This window comes from Ictidomys tridecemlineatus, chromosome 7, assembly GCF_052094955.1.
Source record: "Ictidomys tridecemlineatus isolate mIctTri1 chromosome 7, mIctTri1.hap1, whole genome shotgun sequence".
Lineage (NCBI taxonomy): Eukaryota > Metazoa > Chordata > Mammalia > Rodentia > Sciuridae > Ictidomys > Ictidomys tridecemlineatus.
The window spans coordinates 184084139-184105325 of record NC_135483.1 but is presented as its reverse complement, the minus strand read 5'-3'; the positions used below and the strand labels follow the sequence as shown (position 1 = coordinate 184105325).

At 35.0% G+C, this 21187-nt stretch overlaps 1 protein-coding gene across 2 annotated transcripts in view; it reads left to right on the top strand.

Annotated features, from left to right (window-relative positions):
• The window catches only part of Farsb (phenylalanyl-tRNA synthetase subunit beta), an 80091-nt gene that overhangs the window by 36133 nt on the left and 22771 nt on the right, over positions 1-21187 (top strand). The window contains exons 11-15 of one of the 2 annotated variants that reach the window (XM_005330537.4): positions 1850-1911; positions 2255-2462; positions 2923-3003; positions 6536-6628; positions 11657-11774. In XM_005330537.4, coding sequence (XP_005330594.1) covers positions 1850-1911; positions 2255-2462; positions 2923-3003; positions 6536-6628; positions 11657-11774 — 562 coding nt within the window. The remainder of the gene's footprint in view (positions 1-1849; positions 1912-2254; positions 2463-2922; positions 3004-6535; positions 6629-11656; positions 11775-21187) is intronic. The other variant, XM_078018083.1, reaches the window with a different exon arrangement.

Sequence of the window (21187 nt, the reverse complement as noted above, 5' to 3'; positions counted from 1 at the left end):
TGCTTTCAATCATGATGTCCTATTGGCCATCACTGGTATGGTGGAGAAATAGATGCCATCTCCTAACTGTAGGATCTGTAGTGTCATGTTGCAAAACCATGGATGTAGAGAGATTAAGAATTTGTGATTATTTACCTCACTAGTAGTTGGAATTAACCACAGATAGCTTTTTAGATTGTTTTTTAAAATGTCTGATTTGAGGAAAGTTTCTCTTTAATATGAGGAATTGTCAAGTATTACTAAAATTAAGAATATACTTTTGTGAAAGGGGAGAAATGTGTTTTAAAATTTGGTTTACTTTTCTCATTTGGATCATTTATTTACTTTAAAAGAGCTTTCATAAATTCGATGTCTTTCTGAAAAGGAGTACTACACTGGTGTTTGGCATTTGTTAATTTATTTTCTCCTAAACTTTGGTTAGAATAGCTCTCAGGTTGTCTTCTCAGAGAGGAAGGGTCCTCTAGAGATTCACTGCTGCTTCTTCACATGAAGTAGCAAAATTTCACAAATACTTTGAAAGTTCTTTGCTAGGCTTTTAAATTTTTAGAAAAGAATAAAATTTGAAATACGATAAGTGGTAGAGAGAAATGGTTAATGACTAATGGTGAGAGCTTTGGAATTGGGATTTCTTAATTTGTTTATCAAGTCAAGTTTATTTTTTAGTTACTTTATGCATACATTTATTCATTAAATATATACCAAATGCTTATTATCTTATAGGAATTTTTCTAAGCTTTGGGAATATAGCAGCAATTAGACTCAGCAGCTTAGTACTTGCGACCCAGTACTAGTTTTTCTCTAAAACTCACATTCCTTATCTGTAAAATGAGGATACTAACATTGAGGGGATTAAGAGATTATCAAAAGTATATCTTGAACTGTTAAGCGCACAGTAACTATTCAGTAAAGGTTTGTTTGTTATTACTGTTGTCATCTGAGCATCTCGACCAGTCTGTGCCATCGCAATTCTACTGTGCATTCAATTCACCTGGGAATCTTGATAGCCTGCAGTGTGGGCTATCAAGTTTAGTATGTGTAGTGTCACTGATGCTAGCTTGACCTGTGAGGTATGTAAGTCTGCCTTTCTCACAAGCACTCAGGTAATGCTGATACTCTCCCTTTGAAGACTGTATTTTGAGTAGCAAGGCTCTGGTGCATGGTCCTTGCTTGGACCAAAATAGGTTTTAAATATATAGCCTTTTTGATAGTGACATTTATACTTTGAGAGTAATTTGGTGCCAAGAAATATTTGTTTCCAAAGTGTGGAAATCCCTGGATGGTAAATTATGTTCCATTTGAAGTATAGTAAGTGTCAATTTATGAGATGTTCCCACCCCTTTTATCTCCTCAAGCAGATTGATAGCCAAGACTTGGGGCATCATTGATTTTCCCCATGTGGGACATAGTAATAGAGAAATGTCTTAACATTCTTAGACTCAGTATGATGGATGGTACATTGTGACACTTGAATTGTTCTTTTTTGGTCACACACATCTGCTTGCGAAGATGAGACTGAAAATCTTTATTAGGATTTATAAACATCTTGGAAATGATGTAATGCAGCTATGTTTTACTGTAGGGAATGTGGAATAAGCATCTAAAGAGAAAAATGTTTGGCACAAGTAGTACAAACCATCTAGCAAGTAGAATGTTCATATAAGAATGTAATGTAGCAATTTGTTTTTCTGTAATAATTTTTAAAAAATCAAGTTTATTTTCAATATGTGACTCTAAAAATACTTTCTTGGCAAGGTAATAAAGCTGCAACAACAACTAATTGAATTAGAAAGAGTCTAAAACTATATCCAGTGGGAAATGATTTAAGCTTTCCAACTCTTTTCTCTTTAAGGAATTGGGTTACCGAAAGGAGATAGTTAGAGCTGATCTTATTAACAAGAAAGTTGGAATCAGGTATGTTTTAAAAACTTCATTTACTTATTATTAGAGAAAGCTTTGGAATTAGGCTCTCTCAATTTGTTTATCAAGTCATTAATTTATTCCTTTGTTACTTCATGTGTAACATGTACAAACTTTATACAAGGCTATTTAATTTTTCCTGAAAGAATGCTTGGAGAGGATTTTGATATTGTTCAGAGTAAGTTAAAAAATGAGGTGGCATCAGTTAGGATGTCTAATGTCTAATAGGATTCAAAAAGAAAGTCATGGTTTCAGGTAGTAGCGTTATCTTAAATCAAAATGTAAACATGTTTTACATAATCCAGAAAAGTTTATGGTTTGTACATTCCTTTTTCAGAGAAACTCCGGAAAATCTTGCCAAGCTCCTGACCAGGATGTATTTAAAGTCAGAAGTCATAGGTGATGGGAATCAGATTGAGATTGAAATCCCTCCAACCAGAGCTGACATTATCCATGCGTGTGATATTGTAGAAGATGCAGCTATTGCTTATGGATATAACAACATTCAGATGACTCTCCCGAAAACATACACCATAGCTAATCAAGTAAGATTGCACCCTTAAATAAACACTCCTTATTGTTAGAAACTGATTATTGAATGCCAGGAAGGCTTTGAGAAAAACAGAACGTAAGAATTAAGCAGTATTTGGACATGCTTTGCTATGAGAAGCATTTGCTATGGAAAGGATACAAAACAGATGCCCAAATGATTAGAGTAAGTTGAAAACCTGTGATGACTAGTTCTTTGAAGAAAGACAGGTTTTGAGAATACAGCCCTTGTTGAATCAGACTAGGAAATTCATTTTCTCAATGTGGGCCTGAAGGCAGAATTGTGTGTGGGAGATGTGGGGGTGGGGACAGGGTGTAATCTATATAGATAGTGGGGTATTAATGTGTGTGGGGATAGGGTGAGGGTTGTTTGCTTTTAATGATATGTTCAATATAAATGTAATATTTTTAAAATGGAGATATTATTGAGGTGAAATAAAGTGAATTTTTTTCTAGTTTCCTCTTAATAAGCTCACTGAACTTCTCAGACATGACATGGCAGCAGCTGGATTCACTGAAGCACTTACCTTTGCTCTGGTATGTCTTAAAACATGACTTTTCTGCTCAGCTGATTTTTTTATTTTGACTAAATTATTTGTTCTGTGATTCTGTAAATGAGTTTTTAAATCTAGACTGCTAAAATTTCCAGACTATAAAAGAATACCTTTGTTACTAGAGATTAAACAGTTAAAAGAATGTTGAGAGGTTTCTGTATATAATCATAGGAAAAACATAAAAGTCTAGAAATATTGCCTTAAGTGACAGATGACAGAATATTTTATAGTTTCATGTAAGTGTTGAGGGTTCATAATGAATTGTATAACCAAATTTATGAAGTTAGAATATTTGGTCTTAATTTGGTTGTGGCTGTGCCCACTAGATGCCGCCCTGGTTAAGAGCTTGTGGACTGTTCCACATTAAACTTATTTCTTTGTCTTTGAACATGTTCACAAACATTTGCTTTGAGTTGAAAAGCTGACATAAAAGGCCTAAATCAGGAAATGAATTTTATTACAAAATCAGAAGGAAATCTCCCTCCCTTACCAGATTGACCATTTAAAAGAATAAAATATGTATGCAATTTGTAGGCTTTTTTCCTGTTGCTGAGTATTTCTGTGGTACCTGTGGTGGAGTTTTTGAGCATTCAAGTTTCAGTTTAACCTTAGGGAGGAGCTACTTCTTGCTCCCCAACTCAGTCCCAGCCCTGAAATTCTCAGTCTTTTAGAGTATTTCAGAGACTGTCTAGATTTTCTAGTTTAGGCCTTGATTTTTCTGAGTCAGTAGTCACTCCTTCAATAGTTGTTGAACATGTGTTATGTGCTAGGCATTATGCCAGCAAGGAAGCCTGAAACTGAAAGAGGACCTAAGTACCTAACACATTTTCCACAACAGCACCACCGTGACTACAGTCCTGGCCTTTGGATTCCTAGAGCCATTACCATTGTTTCCTTCTGTGTACACTACTTTTATAGCAGGCACCATGGCATTCAAATCAGGCACACACATGTTCTAGTCATGAGCATCTAAAGGGAAATATAAAATATAACACTGAGAAGTGTACTTTTTATTTTTTAAAGTTTTTTAAATATTTATTTTTTAGTTGTAGTTGGACACAATATCTTTATTTCACTTATTTAGTTTTATGTGGTGCTGAGGATCAAACCCAGGGCCTCGTGTGTTCGAGGCAAGCACTCTACCGCTGAGCCACAACCCCAGCCCCATATTTAAAAATTTTTTTAAATTTGTTCTTTTTAGTTATACATGACAGTAGAATATATTTTGATATATATATACATGGAGTATAACTTCCCATTCTTGTGGTTGTACATGATGTGGAGTTACATTGGTCATGTGCTCATATATGAACATAGGAAAGTTATGTCTGATTCATTCTCCTGTCTTTCCTGTTCCCATCCTCCTCCCTTCCTTTCATTCCGCTTTGTCTAATTCAGTGAGCTTTTATTCTTCCCTTCTCCCCATTTTTTTAATATGCAAGTGGCATAGGAATCAACAAATTCTCTTATTGATGGATTTGGACTTCACAGATCCCATTGAGTAAACCATGACAGTTCCCCTCCCTACTTTTAATCCTGTTTTCCTTCCCAGATCTAATTGCTGTTAAAATTCTGGCATTAGTTTCCCCTACCCTTCTATGTTAGTGGTGCATTCTGATGTAACTATGTAGCTTAGAGTATCTTTGGAAGAACACATAAGCTGAATTCCACAAGTAACTGCAGGGAATGTTTACCCTATGCTAAGGCTTTATGTACAAAGCCTTGTGTAGTAGGCCTTTCTGTCTTCCATAGTGCTTAATTTGAGAGTCACTCATCCCACTCCCAGTTGTCAGTTGACTGGACCAGATTCCAGCCCAGGCCTGTTTTTTCATCCAAAGCTAGTGACTGAATTGTCATACTAGAGACACTTGTCATATTAGCCTGTTTGGTTGTCCAGAGTCACTTTTTAATACATTTGTTGTTTGTCACGGGAGGAAAAAAGAGGTGCTAGAGTGTTTCAGATTTCAAATAACAGTTTTCCTGTAGGATTTTCACCATTGGAATTCAGTGTTTGAAAAGTTACACATTTTATAAGGAAACCTAAACATCATTGAGTTAAGATGGCCTGTATTGTTACATACGGTTTAATACAAGAGTGACAGTCATTTTTTTTTTTTGCGAGGGAGGGGGTTACCAGGGATCGAACTCGAACATTTGACCACTGAGCCACATTCCCAGCCCTATTTTGTATTTTATTTAGAGATAGGGTCTCACCAAGTTGCTTACTGCCTCACTTTTTGCTGAGGTTGGTTTTGAACACATGGTCTTCCTTCCTCAGCCTCCTGAGCCACTGGGATTACAGGTGTGCATCACTGCACCTGGCCCATGACCATTGTTCTATTCCTTGAGTACCCAAGTATAGTAAGCAATTCATATCCCATCATTATGATTTTTGCTATATCTGCATACTGGTAGTAATGTTTTTCTTTTAAGATTGGCTCAGTTTTAAAACTAAATATCCACTTACCATTTTCTACCTCTGCAGCCTAAGCAGATCAGGGAGTTCTTCTTTGTTAGGCTTGGACATGGCTTTGGGATCTTTCCCAAGAGAGCATGATAGGAATCACTAGAGCTGGCTTTGGCATTAAATGAATTCTTTTTACCATGTCAGTTTTTCTACTTCCTGCCCTTATTTTGAGTGATATACATGCCAATTATTCCTTGAAAACTGTTTTGTAGAGCAGTACAATGGGCGATCATTTACTCTCTGCCAGGCAGTGAAAATGCATTATCTTCTTATTTATTATTGGGCTTGATGTATCTTAATAGTTGGTTTTATTTTCATAACTTTTGCCTGCTGTCTTGGTTTCTGAGGTGGACAAACATTTTCTTTTCTTTTTTTTTTTTTTGATGCAAGGGTACTTAGCAATTTGCTACCATGAGCTTTATCAAGCAGGTGCAGGGAAATTATATGATAGAAAAACTTTGGGCAGAATTCAGGCCACTTGAATTCTCTCCAGTTCTACCATTCTGTACACAGAGTGGATTCAGCAAGATTTACATTTATTGCTAGTCAAAACAGAAAGTCATGGGAAATTCCAAGGAGGCAGAGAGAATTTCTGATTGGAATCATTAGGGACATTTTTATGGAAGAAGTGGAAAAGAGGTCATTTAAATAGAGCTTCAGGGAATGGCTGCATGTGGGGATGGGAGGCATTTCAAGTAAAGGCAGGGAAAAGTATAAGGTTCAGGAGGGTATGGACCAGGGAATTAGGAGATTAGAAAGATAAATGGGAGGCTAGCTTAGCAAGGACCTGGGTATAGGTTTTACTACCATCTCCACTTGAAAAATTTACTTTAGCTGCATATCCTGGCTAGAACTCATCATAACAGAATTATTAATGTTAAATTACATATACTTTGGTCCTGAAATTGATGAATTAATTACTAAAACTTACATATAGAGAATATAAATTGCTGAGACCATTGCAGGTTGACTGATAGCATTCCTTTTTAAGTTACATTTATTCATTTTCCATATTAATGTATTTTTTGTGTGTGTGTGTGCTTTTTAGTGCTCCCAAGAAGATATTGCTGATAAACTTGGTTTGGATATCTCTGCAACAAAGGCAGTCCACATAAGTAACCCTAAAACAGCTGAGTTTCAGGTAAAATTTTAAGTATGTAAGAATTTGTGTAAGAACTGAGAATTAGTACATTATTTAGAAAAATTCCTTGGTTATTATGCCTCCAGTGGTGAAATCAGAATTTTTTAATAGTCTCTTCTTAGATAAGTTTATAGTTGATTCTTACATGCGTTGCGAATCAAAATTCTTAACATATGTGTATGTGGTGGGATCAAACCCAGGTATTTACACATACTAAACAGATGCTCTACCACAGAGCTACCAGTACCTAAATTTCTTAAACTTTCTTTCTCTCTTTTTATATTTCCATATATATATATATATATATATATATATATATATATATTTATATATATATATATATTTTTTTAAGGTTCTTGGGCCTTATGTAAGTCAAACAAGTCCTTTACCACTGAGCTACATCCCCAACCCTAACACTTCTAATCTTTTGATTATAGTTTTTGCATTTTTTTTTTTTTTTACAGATCTGGTTCAGTCTCTCTTAACTGAAATTTCCATTTTATAATTGATATTTTGTATACTCTTGTCAGATTTTCATCTCTTTTCCATATATCTGTGATAAATGAATCAACACCAGTTAACTAATACCTCCATAAGTCATTCACTTTGAAATTAGCTATAAAATCAGTTTTTGACTGTGCTGCTTTGTTTTTCATTGTAGTTGCCTTATTGGCAGTTTCATATAGAGTTTAAGAATATTTAAATGAGAATAATACTACTTTAATAGAGAATGTTAAGTGATTTATATTATAGTTTGGGATATTAACTATTAAAAGGGAATTTCAAGGTTATAATGTCTTTGCTTCTTAAGTTTCAATAGTCCCTATCTCTTTCATATCAAGGCACTCTCACCTCATTTTTCTTTTATATTTTTTTAAACCCAGGCTTCTAGAATTAAAAGGAATGTTAGAACTAGAAGGATCTGCTTTTAAGAAAGTTAATGCTATCATAAATAATATATGAACTCTTTGATTTTTAAGTTAGTTTCTTTGGACCTTGATTTTCTTTTTCTTTCTTTTTTAAATACTTTTAGTTGTAGATGAACACAATGCCTTTATTTCATTTTTAATGTGATGCTGAGGATTGAACCCAGTACCCCATGTGCTAGATAAGCACTCTACCACTGAGCCACAACCTGAGCTCAGGCTTTAGTTTACATTTATGTAAAAGTAGGGCATTGGGTTAGTTTAAAAAATCCCACATTTTGCGACTAAAAATATAGCTCAGTTGGTAGAGTACCTACCTTCCATGCACAAGGCCTTTGGTTTAATCCCCAGCACCACACACACACAAAAAAATTCCACATTTTATGTATACAACTACATACTAATATGGCAAATTAGACTAATATTTGCATAGAATGATTTTTCAGTAAATCTTAAGTACATTTTTATTATTATTTGCTTATTTCAAATGTGAACCCCCCCCCCCGCCCCACTATACATACACTCTTTTCATTTGTCAGGCGTGGTAGATTTCTTGAGATGTGGTAACTGCTATGGTTTTTAGGATTTATATTCTGGCTTATCTATTTTATGTAAGTGGAGGGAAACTAATCATCAGTGTACTGTCTCAATACAAATAGTTGTGGTTTAGCTTAAGAGGCAGCATTTTGGCATAGAATACATTAGAGATGATTAGAGATGAGAGATTATCTTTTAGATTTGACAGATATCTATATTTTACCTCTGCTTTGCCAGCATATATATTCTACTACTTCTAGTATGGCTAATAGGTTTACATTTATTTTTAGTTAAATTAAATGGAAAATTGTTCATGGTCTTATACAGAATTTTCCTGCATTATTCTAAACCTTGGATTTATTTCTCATAATAGATATTGTTAAAAAAAAGGACAAGACAAGAAAAATATTATTTAGGTAAAATATGTAAAATTTCATTCTAATCATTGTAAATAAAATTATAGAATATTATTTCTCTTCCCCCCAAATTAATTTGTATCCTGAAATGTCCATTTCCTGTTGAAGTTTTCCCAGTCATCTTTTTTTTTTTTTTTTTTTTAGTTTGAGTTGGTATTCAAATGAGGTTTATGCATCAAGATAGATTGATGTGCTTCTCAAGTCTTATTCTGCAGGTTGCCCAGAATAAGACTTCTTCCTGAAGCCCGCCCTTTCAATTTGTTGAAGAAACTGGGTCCTTTGGCTTGTAGAATTCCCACATTTAGGATTTTGCTGAATATATTCTAGTGGTTTCTGTATTTTCTGTAAACTGGTAGTTAACTCTGGAAGCTTGATTCGATTCAGCTTATTTTTTTTTTTTTAAAGAGAGAGAGAGAGAATTTTAATATTTATTTTTTAGTTCTCGGTGGACACAACATCTTTGTATGTGGTGCTGAGGATCGAACCTGAGCCGCATGCATGCCAGGCGTGCCCGCTACTGCTTGAGCCACATCCCCAGCCCCAACTTAATTTTTTTGTATTGCTATTTTTAACTAAGCACATAGGTTTACTATGAAGTAAACTAAAATTTAAGAAAAGCTGTCTCAAAAGTTGCTTGTCTAGCTGGGCATGGTGGCAAGTATCTGTAACCCCAGATGTTTGGGAGGCCGAGGTAGGAAGATCATAGGTTCAAGGCCAGCCTAGGCAACTTAAACCCTGTCTCAAAATAAAATGAAAAGTAAAAATGGCCAGGGAAGTAGCTCAGTGGTATAGTGCTTTCCTAGCATGTGGAAGGCACTAGGTTTGATCCCCGTTCTACAAAAAAAAAAAAAAAAGTTTGTTTACATTCCAATAAATTAAATTTCTTTTTCCTTCACATCGTAGTTCCCCCCTTACAAATTAGGTACTGTAAGAGATTAACAATAGCTAATAATAAAGTGGAGCAATCATAACAGTGTACTGAAAATGAAGGTTATGTGTGAATGTATTTTGTTTCTCCCAAAATACCTAATTTTACTGTAGATCGTAGGCATCTCACCATACTGTATTTTTTTTCTTAAATTAGAACTTTAATCTTTTCATTTAAAGGAAATACTTCACAGCTGTTCTTTACAATATCTGAATTGCCAGCATCACTGTTCTTGCTTTTTGGGGCCACTATTAAATAAAATGAAGGTTTACTTAACATGCATACTGCCATAGGTAACCTGATAACTGAGCTAACTTCCTAGTGCCTGTTGGGCAGAGGGTTCTTACAGTGGGTACCCTGGACAGGGAGCTGATTGGGAGCCCTCATTATGCTGCTCAGAATGATACTCAGTTTAAAACTTGTGTAGTATTGTCAAACCATAGTTGACCACAGTAAACTGAAACTATGGAAAATGAAACTTAGAATAAAGGGGCATACTGTAGTTTCATTTCTGTGAATGGTTTGGACACTTTTTCCTCATTGTTAAGGTTTACAATACTTATAAAAGACCAAGCTGAAGGCTAATCACAGTTTACTGGTAGAATGATAAGAAAGGTGTTCTTTTCTTCCTTCAGCACAGGATCCAGCAAATCCTCTTAGGGATTTCTGTTACTTGTGTAGAATCTAACAAGCCTACAGTTTTAGTTGGGATATCAGAGGAAACCTCTGTAGGAGAGAACGTTTGAGCAGAGATGTGAAGAAAGTGAGATAGCCATTTGTCAATCTGGAGGAAGACCACATGAAGCAGAGGAAAGAGCAAGGGCTGAAGCCCCACAATGGGAGACCAGCTTGCGGACCTGTGCGGTACCCAGTGTGGCTGGAGTGCAGTAAGCTAGGAAGAGCAGAAGCAGTTGAGGTTAGGGAGGGAGCCAAGGCCAGATCTTATAGGGCCCCATGTAGGACATATATATTTTTTTTTTTCAAAATTTAATGGAAAGTTGTTGATAGTTTTTGAGGGGGAACTCCAATTTGTTAAATGGAACATATGATTGAATTAAGTATTGAAAGACTGTGACGATTGGACCATAAGATGGACAGAAGTAGCCTAAGAAGCTCATGACATAGTTTTGGGCAAAACAGTGGTGCTTGCCATGTGCAGTGGTACTCGCTTATAATCCCAGTGATTCAGGAATGCTGAGGCATTGCAAGTTCAAGGTGAGCCTCAGCAACTTAGCAAGACCCTGAGAAGCTTAGTGAGACCCAGTCTCAAAATAAAAAAATTCAAAGGGTTGGGGATGTGGTTGGTGGTAAAGTACCCTGGAGTTCAATCCCCAGTACTCTGCCCTCCACCCCCCAAAAAAACAGTTGTGTTAGTAGGAATATGTAACAACAAATCCTACTGTTGCATATAGTGTACTACAATAATAAAAAGGGAAGAAAAAAAATAATGTTGCTTAGAGGCTGCTGTAGAGTATAGCAATAATGTCATATCACTGCTCATAAAACCCATCTATTAACATATGTTGAAATAAAGTGAGAAATTTATCTCAGACAAAAGGAGTGAAGTTTTGCTTTTTTTTTTTTAAAGAACTGGGATTGCATTTCTTTGACTGGTTAAGAATGAAATGACTATAAATATTTTCTTATTTGCTTCAGTGAATAAAAACCAAGAACTACATCACAGCCTGCCCATTGGCAGCTATATAACTTTTTAATGACTACATATTTATATTATATTTTCCTTCTTGTCCTGGTATTTTAATTGCATGTACGTTTTTCCTGGTCCTGGTTTTTAAAACTTTGATTAATTCATGTTTAATTCACTTAATTATTGATATTTTTTGTCATCTACTTCATTTACTTCTGAAATGGGGCAGGATATGAAAATTTACATATTTGAAATCTTGAAAGCCAGCTTTCATTTTAAAAATGATAATGGAATAAAATAACTAATCCTTAGGTGAGAGCAGTCATATTTTTAGTTAGTCTTGTGTGTCACTTATTTTTTTAATCAATTTATTATTTTTTGTTTCATAAATTTGGAATTGAGAACATTTTCAGTTCTTTTAGTGACCTGGAATTTAAAATTAACTTAAAATTTTAGGCATTGCATTTTTCAGAAGTATGGTCCTCAGAAGCCATGGATTCAGTGCTTTGTCTTAACAAGGTCTGCCTGTTTGGGTTCTATTTATTTAGTGCAATTTCACGTCTTTTCCTGTAGGTGGCACGCACTACCCTTCTTCCTGGCCTCTTAAAGACCATAGCAGCAAATCGGAAGATGCCTCTTCCTCTGAAACTGTTTGAAATCTCTGACATTGTAGTAAAAGATTCTACCAAAGGTAGGAATGAGTCACTTTTGACTTGTTACTTTTAAAGCATTTTTTTATTATGAAAATTTCAGTTCTATGTAAAAGTAGAAAATATGGTATAATTATCCTGTGAATCTATCATATATCTTGTAACAGTTAACAACACATCTTTCATCCATATCCTTGCCAATCACCATATATATGTATATATATATATTTTTAGTTGCAATGCTGAGGATAAACCCAGAGCTTTGTGCTTCTAGGCAAGCACTCTACCACTGAGCTATAGCCCCAGCTATCCCTCACCTTTTGTGTGTGTGTGTGTCACAGGATCTTGGCTAAGTTGCTGAGACTGGCCTTAAATTTGTGGTCCTCTCGCCTAACCTCCCAAGTTAATAACAGGGGTGTGCCACTGCACCTGGCTTCCACATTATTTTAATGTGAATCATTTCATCAGCAAATACTTTAATTCATATTTCTGAAAGATAAGGACCATCACTTTTGTTTGTTTTTTAATAACCCAACAATACTATCACACTTTACGGTCAAATTTCCTGGTGTTTAAATTTTTCCAATTGTTCCATAGGTATATTTTTGAATCAGAATCCTATCAGTGTCCAAATATTTAATTACTATGTCTCTTATTTGTTTAAATGGAAAACACATTTTAATAATGTCTATGAAGAGCCCTATTAAAACCTCAACTTGAGAAACACCATGAAGGCTCAGTGGTAGAGGTGCTAAGCACATTCTTACATGTGTGAGGCCCCCTGGGCTTGATCCCTAGCACTGCAATAAATAAATATAAAAAATGGAAAAGAAAAACACTGAAATATTTTTGTTATCACATAATTTACATACATATCATTTTAATGTACTTGATATCTTGTCATTTTAGTTTAGCGGTAATTGCTTAGTTGTACCAGTGATTTTTTTAGCATGTTTATCATATTTCTCCTTTTTGAGTATGGCTTAGACTTTGAGTATAGCAAGTTTCTTGATCCATCACTTGGAGTAACAGTGGTTATTTAATACACATGTCATAAATTTACTAAGTATCTAAACTTGATTGTCAAAGAAGTCTGTCTCAAAATCCATGTCTCCAGTCTCTGATGCAAGTCTGACTGGAGCACTGTGCAGTGGTCCCTTGGTGAGTAGTGTCTCAAATGACTTCATTGCTGGCAGATTCCTGGGTTCCCTGAATTTTATACATCAAATGCTAACAGCATTTATTCAGTGGTTCTTACTCCAAACTCTGCAAGATTCGGAGTGTTTTCTTAACTATCAAGTTCATCTTGGAAACTGATGTTCTAGAGGTATGAACACCTTGATTTTCACATGGAGACTCTCCCTAAAAAACTTTTTTCATCCATCCAAGATTCAGTTCTGTCTGTTTTCCAACATTGTTCCATTTAACAAATTGGAAAATTCAGACAACAAAACTGGTAATTTGCCCAGGGCTTTATAAAATATTGGACTTCGAGATGGAGCCAGAATTTAGGTCTTAGTGGACATATCCTTAGAGAATAAATGTTCGTTTTAATATCAGTTTATGTAAAATTTTCTTTGGGTAATAAATAGATTTGAAAATATTTTTAGTGCCAGCTGAAGAAAGTTTTGAGGATTCTTGTGACTTAAATTCTCCATTAGTACAGATAGCTGGAAATTTGTTAATAAAATTGCAATGTCACATACATTTATCTGTTTACTTTGACTTTTTTTTTCCAACTTAGTTCTTTGAGTTTTATGTTGTCTTGTTCTTTGATGAAATTTAAAATTAGGTTAATTACACAAGATTTCCTTATAAGCTTTGTAATACTCTTCCAGCAATGGTCCTTCTCTAATTGCCAGACTCCCTAAGGGCTCTGCAGAGCTGGGCATGTTCACAACTAGGTAGCTCAGAGTGAAGATGAGGGCAAGGGGCAAGCTGGGGTCCCACAGTTGCTTTGAAGAAAGTTTGGGTGTAAGCTTCACTGTGTTGCCATTCTGTGTAGAAATGCCTTAGTTGTTTTTCTTTTAATCTCTGTGTTGGAAATACACAGGCATAGACCTCTCTGCTTCTCATTCTGGCTTCAGTGCCCAAGTTTTGAGAAACTCCCCTGAAAAGAGATTGGTCACAAGTGCTAGAGCTGGCTCTCATTTTTTTTTTTTTTTAAACAATTCACCTAGTGATTACCCCCCAAACCCAGTTTTTATTATTTTTATTTGAAAGATTTTCACTTCTGTTGTAATCTGTTCCACCATGGAGAATAGTTCTTGTCTTGTTTGTACCTTTTTTTAGTTGAAATTATTCTGTTCTATTTTCCACATTGATTTAATTTCTGATTCTAGTTTTGCCCATTGTCTCACACTGGTTTATTCATTTTAATATTTTCTATCTTATCAATAGGATTTGAGAAATGAAGGGAGGTAAATGCACTCAGTAAATCTACCATCTTGAAAACATTGGTTTAATGTATTTGGAGTATGTTTTGTGTTTAGGTGGGCCTGGATTTTATTTCATAACAAAAGAAGCCTTTCTGATGGAATATTCTAAATATGTACATGTGGGTTCCTGCCTGTCATATGGTGTACATAGAGGACTCTGTAGGAGAGGCAACACGGCATCACGGTTCTACAGACACTATAGCCACAGTGCTTGGCATTTCAGTCATGGTTCTCATTTACCAGCCGCTTCTCTTTAGGCAGTTTATTTAATCTCCTGTGGCTCAGTTTCTTCACCTGTACAATGGGGATAATGATAACACTTACTTTGTTTAAAAGGATTAAGTGAAATTAACATTTGGAAAGTTCCAGCTACAAAGAATGCAATATTCAGTGTTGCTCTAATTAAGGTTTTAATAGTCCTGATGGCCAATTAACTAGCTTCCTGATCTTTGGGAATTTTCTAGAATGGGTAAAAAAGCCTCAGCTATCTCCAAAAGATTAATGTTGCCTAGCTGAGGCATTGGGGCAGATTTTTATCTTAACCTTAGACTTAATTGGTTTTTCTTTTTTTTTTTATTTTTTTTTTTAATTGGTTTTTCTTCTGTCATGTTCTTTTCTTTGTAGGATGAGAAACAAAGACATACTAATGTAGGAATTTACTTAAGAAAAAAGGAATGTTATTTTTGAAGGAATTTGTTACCTCCTATTTTTCAATGAATTGACACACACGTTTTTTTACTGCCTATCAAATTAATAACCTCTTATCTGTTGGATTTACCTTAGCCATCTCATCCTAAATAATTAAATTTTTTGAAGAAAAGGTTCTAATTAATCAAAAGTTGAAAGAGGAGTTTTCGAATTAACACAAATATGTCCCCAAAATCTTAATGATGGAAGTAGTTCCCTAAACAACAGGTTCAAAGAGGTTGGAGATGTTTGGCAATTATGAGCTACTCTCATCCAGCACATTAGTAGAAAGTATTTTTGAGTTCTTTTTCATTTTTAAGGGTTGCTTTAGAGGATAAGAGAAAGTTTCCAGTCTTGAAAGACACAGATTTGTGAGTAGATTCTTTGAGATCATAATCAGAGAGAATGTCCAAAGTGCCCTGGGAATGCAGAGAAGGGAGTGATAATGGTTATTGACTTTTTTCAAAATGTTAAGAAAAACCAACACTCCTAGCCTCATGTCAGTTTCAGGTCAGCAAGCATATCTTCCAAAATAGAATGAAAATGGAATCTACAGGATTTCAACATGACTCACACCGTTCTATCTGACCTGCATTTCTGTAGGAATGGCTACTAGCTCCTAATTTTCATGTTTGACATAACTGGACATTTCTTATTCTAGTGTGTACTCTCTTGACTGACCATCCATGTTGAGTGAGACTGTCAGTCTGCCAATTTAGAGGCTGATTCAGGCATACTTTACACTCAGTAAATCTTCTCTAAACCAGATAGGTTCAGGTTCTTTGAGGGTGCGCCAGTTACTGCATTTATTAAGTCTCAAGATCTGAAGTTGCTGCAACATTTTTAAAAAATAGTCATGACTCAAGGGAGTAAGCTGATTTATCCCTGTGGTTGGGCAAAGTGGTATGTGTTTTTGGAACGAGAAGTTGAATGTTGATTCTGCCTGGGGTAAATTTTTCAGCTTTATAACAGGGAATTCAGCAGAGGAGCATTGAAGCTGCCATATCAGGCTGCTGTGTGAGTTAATGGTTGGTTTCAGTAGATGATACTTTTGTTCTTTTTGTTCAGTGTCAAGAATAACTAAACTCTGCACTGAATAGTAAGAATCAACTGTAGGAGGACAAAGAACCTAAATGTGAATTGCTGATCTTTCTGCTCAGACAAGCAGCAAAGCAAATATATTTTGTACAATCCAATATTCTGGCTTTAACATAAACTGAATTCTGTAATCACAATTTATTCCTCAGTGATCAGTGAAGCTGCCAGTATGCCTACAATCTCACTGAAATGGCAAGAGAAGACATATCACTGAGTTGAGGGAGTTTTAGTTGAAAAGGAGAAAGAACCTAAGATGAATTATTTTGGCTTTGTAAAGTGTAGAGGAGGGTAATTTAGATAAGCAGGATACAAATATCCAGTTGTCTTTTTCTTTGTCATGGGGATTGAACCCAGGGCGTTTAACCACTGAGTCATGTCCCCAGCCCTTTTTTTTCTTGTGGTATGTCCCTATAGAGAACCTTCATCATCAAATTGCCATGCATGTTGGTTTCAACTGCATTTAAAATTCTTTGGATTTTAGTAGATGTTATAGTAAATGGAAAAGATTGAAAGGCCTTTGACCACTGACTGGGCTGTAGTTATGAAGCAGGATTACTCTGTGCCTTCACTTCTTGCTCAGAACACTTCTGTATTCTCCAGAGCATTTTAGCAGTCCTGGCTTAAACTGTGCTTTCCCACCCATCACTGTCTAGTTTCTAAAATCACACATTTCTTTCTGAAGTCTTTCTAAATGAGAGGTTGATCTACTTCTCCATACCCTACTTAGTATGAAGGTGGAAATTCAGAATTTTTAAAAAACTTTTAATTGCAATATATATTTAAGGTTCTGTTTCTTTCTCCTCCTTTGACCACCATGTCTGTTGTAGAACATAATAAACTCTCTTGGCATTTATGATCGAGTTTGATCTTTTCATTTGCTATCAGTTTGTACCACATATGTAGTCGGTGTTTGTCTTGTATTCTAAGCTATTAAAATATAGGGGCACATGTAAGGCCGTGGGTTCAATGCCCAGCATCACAAAAATAAGAAGAGATAGGTAGGTAGGTAGGTAGGTAGGTAGATGAACCAGATCTATATAGTTTTTTTTTTTTTTTTTTTGGTATAACTGTAAGCTTGATAAAGAGCTCAACAAAAGCATTTCACTATGGGCTTGTGACCTACCTCTCTGAGAAATTGTCCATTAATTCTGGAACCCTCAAATAATGGAAGATTATCTAGCATCCACATGTGGAATGTGGTTTTCTGAAAAGGGCTTATGTCATCAGTCTGGATTAATTTAATTTCACTATTTCATATTTTTGGCATGTAGAATTTCCAATTAATAATTCAAAAAATATGGGTGTAAGGAGCATTGACATTAACAATTTTTGAAGTAGCATCATTCACATATGTGATGGCATTTTAACTGTGTAAATATATCATTTTTAATATAGAAAGTTATTTTAGTATGTTTGGTTCCACATAGTTAAGATCTGCTAACGTGAGTATAATGTACTCTGTCATGCATTGAATATTGTATTTTTTTAATAGATAAAAATCCATTCCAGGTTTATGCTAACTAAATAAAAGCCAACCCACAAGGATATAACTTTTTCCCTCATGCATTGAAAAGGTCATAGATTTTTTCCTCACATTTGTTTCTTGGCTTTTCAGCATTAGTTAAAAAAGAAAAGTCTATATTTTTATACTATAATATAGTACAGTATAGAAGCACTTTAAGGCAAATTATTTCTGAGATTTCTTGTGTTTTAAAAACTGAAAATTTATTTGTAATGTCCTTAAAAGCTCTCATGAATGTATATTTTTAATTCAGACTAATTTTGTTCTTTTCCTACTTAAAAAGTAAAGTGCCCAACTCTTCCCTAATCCTATACTTGGAATTGGTTTTTAGACTTTGTGTGTGTGCAGCCTTGTGTTTGACATTCTTTATGAACCTGTAGATATACATAAATACATTTTAGTGTTATACAAATGGGATTTTATTTCACCTGTACCGTTCTGTACATTGGTTTTCTCTCTGAACACATTTTACTCACCTCATTTCATTTTAAGGGCTATAATATTTAATATATATATGGAAGCATATAATTTATTTATGCAAATTGTTATGATGAATATATAATTGCCAGAATTTTACTAAAATAATGTCTGTTGAAGTAAATGTCTTTGTTCCCCTATTAAAGACATAATTTTAGAAATAGAATTGATCACTTCATTGGTATATACACTTAAGTGTCAGAGAATCTCTTCCAAAGAAGAACTTAAAGTTGTTATTTATGTATCTGTTCCTACCAAGAGTATATCAAGTTTCCTTTTTCTCTCTGTTAGATGTGATCACAGGGTGCTTGTAGCTTTTATGAATCATTTAGGTTGCATTGGAATGCTTTAGGAAAGAAGTAAAATTTGCAATATAAATTATAAGTCTTGTGGGTGCCAGTATTGAATAGATTTTAAAATAAGGTAGTGTATTGTATTTTCTGAGCTTGGCCAGACTATTAATTTCAGATGCTACATCAGCCCCTGATTGTCCCTGAAGCCTTTTAAAGGTCTTCTAGCACCTTTAAGGCTTCTAGGTGAAGATGAGAATAGGTATGGAAAGCGTCTCTTGAAGATTCTGCCCATTTCCAGTCTGTGCCATTTGTGCTAAAGATAACTAAATACCAATAATTTACTTAAAATCATTGGTACTTTGGTGAAAGAGGATCTATACCAGGTGGTAGCCTATTCTAAAATTTTGAATTATATGCAATCGTTATATTGTAGGGATATCAAGTACCTTTCTTTTTTTCAAAGAAAATCATTTGGCATATTCTTTCAGCTTACAGAACTGTAGCTAGCTGCCCCTCCTTTTGGTGGTTTAGATCAGCCCTCTCCAGGCTGTACTTTGAAGTCTGTGAAATACATGGATAATTTAGGCTGACATACTTGGCAGGCCCATTTAAAAAGCAGAATTGTTTGATGGCATGACACAAGAGGTCTGTTAACTGAGTTATAAAGAACTGAGGCATTTCCAACAAATCCTAGCTTTGGCATGAAATTTAAATAGTTCTTATTTCGTAGTGTGCAGTCAGTGAACTTCCTGAGATATAATATGGTCTTTCAGTGAAAAATATTAGGAAATGGAAGTTTTACTGTACCTAGCTGTTTCTCCAAGGAGGAATGGATGGAATTGAAAATGTGGTTATTTTCTCTTTTAATTCATTTCAGCTAAAGAAGAGAGACTGTGATAGCAAGATGTGAGGAAACCAGTCTAGAAGGATTGGTAGCCCTTGGGAAATGTGAAAAAGTAGTCAATCGGTGGTGGGGTTGGGAGGGGGCACCAAAATAATGAGGTTAATCTAATTATTATGGTGAATTTAGTACATAGCCCAAAAGTCAGTGGCCTTTCTTAAAAATATTACAAAATTAAATCTAAGGATATGTAGTTAATTGTGTGTATGTTATAAATGGTCTCAAACCTTGCTTAAACAAAGTAGAATTTAATTTTTTAAAGTTCTATATGTTTATTGTAATTTCATTCTGATCCCTATAATCAATCAGCTTTTTAAAAATTCTAAGTTTTTGACTCAGATGTGCTACTCTTACCAGAAAGGTGAGTTTTATATAATTTTGCGATGAAGAAAGAACTATTCCAAGGCAAAGGTTACCAAAATAAGGCTTCCAGTTTATGTTGCTAAGCTCTCTGAATGGTGGCATTACTATTGGGCCATTCTCTCACAATAAAAATGGAACTACAAAGTAGTTTGAACACATGCCTGTGTGTTAAAGTGGAAGCATGTGACACCAACAAATGGGTACCACATGGTAGAAATACCCAGAAGCAAGTCAGTAGTATGAAAGGGATAATTTAGTTCTGTTTCATTTCATTTTTTTCCCTTTAGGAGGAGAAAGAGTTTGTGTATGTTTGTGTTCCTACCGTAGAATTAGGCCCCTCATTTAAGTTTATTCACATAGTTGGTTTTGTGGGGTTTTGTTCCTGCCTGATTTTAATATTGATCTTTATTCTTTCTCACACCTTTGGTTATAACTTTTAGATACCAGATTACTTTATCCTTGAAAATAGAAAGGATAGAGAGTGATAGTATGGTGCACACTTTCTTACCTCAGCAGTTGGCTTCTGTGTTGCCTTAGAACATGGCCTACCGTTCCTGGCCTTGTTAGTTGTTTGGGTGTGCTTAATTCCTTTTCCAGGCTTTAGTCATTTATCAGAAAATAATTATTGAGGGATTAGTACATTCAAGCCCTATGCTGCCGCTGACCTCTACCATCTAGGGATATCAATAGTTGAGTATGTTGAACTTAATATGCTCTAAGATGTTACATGGCAAGAGCAGTTATTTCTCCATGTCTGTTTAGTCAGAACCTTAATTCAGAATATGCTTTCCATAAGTTACAATACCATTGGTGACTTCACTTGATTTTTAAAAATAATTTATTCCATTTGCTTATATAGAATTCTTAAAAATCATGAAAATAAGCATGTGTATCAAAAACATTTCAAGAATTCACATCTTTGCCCAGTGTAGTGGCACATGCCTGTAATCCCAGCAATTTGGTAGGTTGAGGCAGGAGGATCACAAATTCAAAGGCCAGCCTGGGCAATTTAGCAGACTGACTCAATATTTTAAAAGCGGGGTAGAGACGGGGGTAGGGTAGGGATGTAGCTCAGTGGTATAGTGCCCCTAGGGTCAATCAAAACTAGGACTGCAAAAAAGAATGTACACCTTTAATTATATTAAGTAGATATATTTATAGCCATACATAGCTTGGCTCTTTACCCATATTGTCTCCATCTAAATTTAAATTCTTTATCTGTGTACTATGTAGTACTGGAAGGAACATGGGGTTTTAATGTTAGACAATCCTGATCATATCCTGATTTTGTAATTTATTAACTATGTAATTAATCATAGTTATAGCCAGTTAGTTTGATTTGGGGCAAGTTCTTAAGTCATTCCAAGTTATTGTTTCTCCTGTTTCATAAGAATAATAATACCTACCTTGTATAGTTGCCTTGTGACTTCAGTAAAATTATAGATAGATTGACAAGTACTAAATACCTGACACATGGTAGATTGTCAGTTAATATTAGTTTTCCTTTACTCCATTTGTGTGCTCACTTTTATACTACTTTAATAGTAGAGTACAGTGTCTTAAAGTACCTAGGTCCTTTCAGATATTCAGATGAAAGTCTTATATACTTTATGTCAATTCTGACTAGTAGCTCTTACCTATTGTGATAATACTGTTGAAGAGCTTTTGCTTAGTA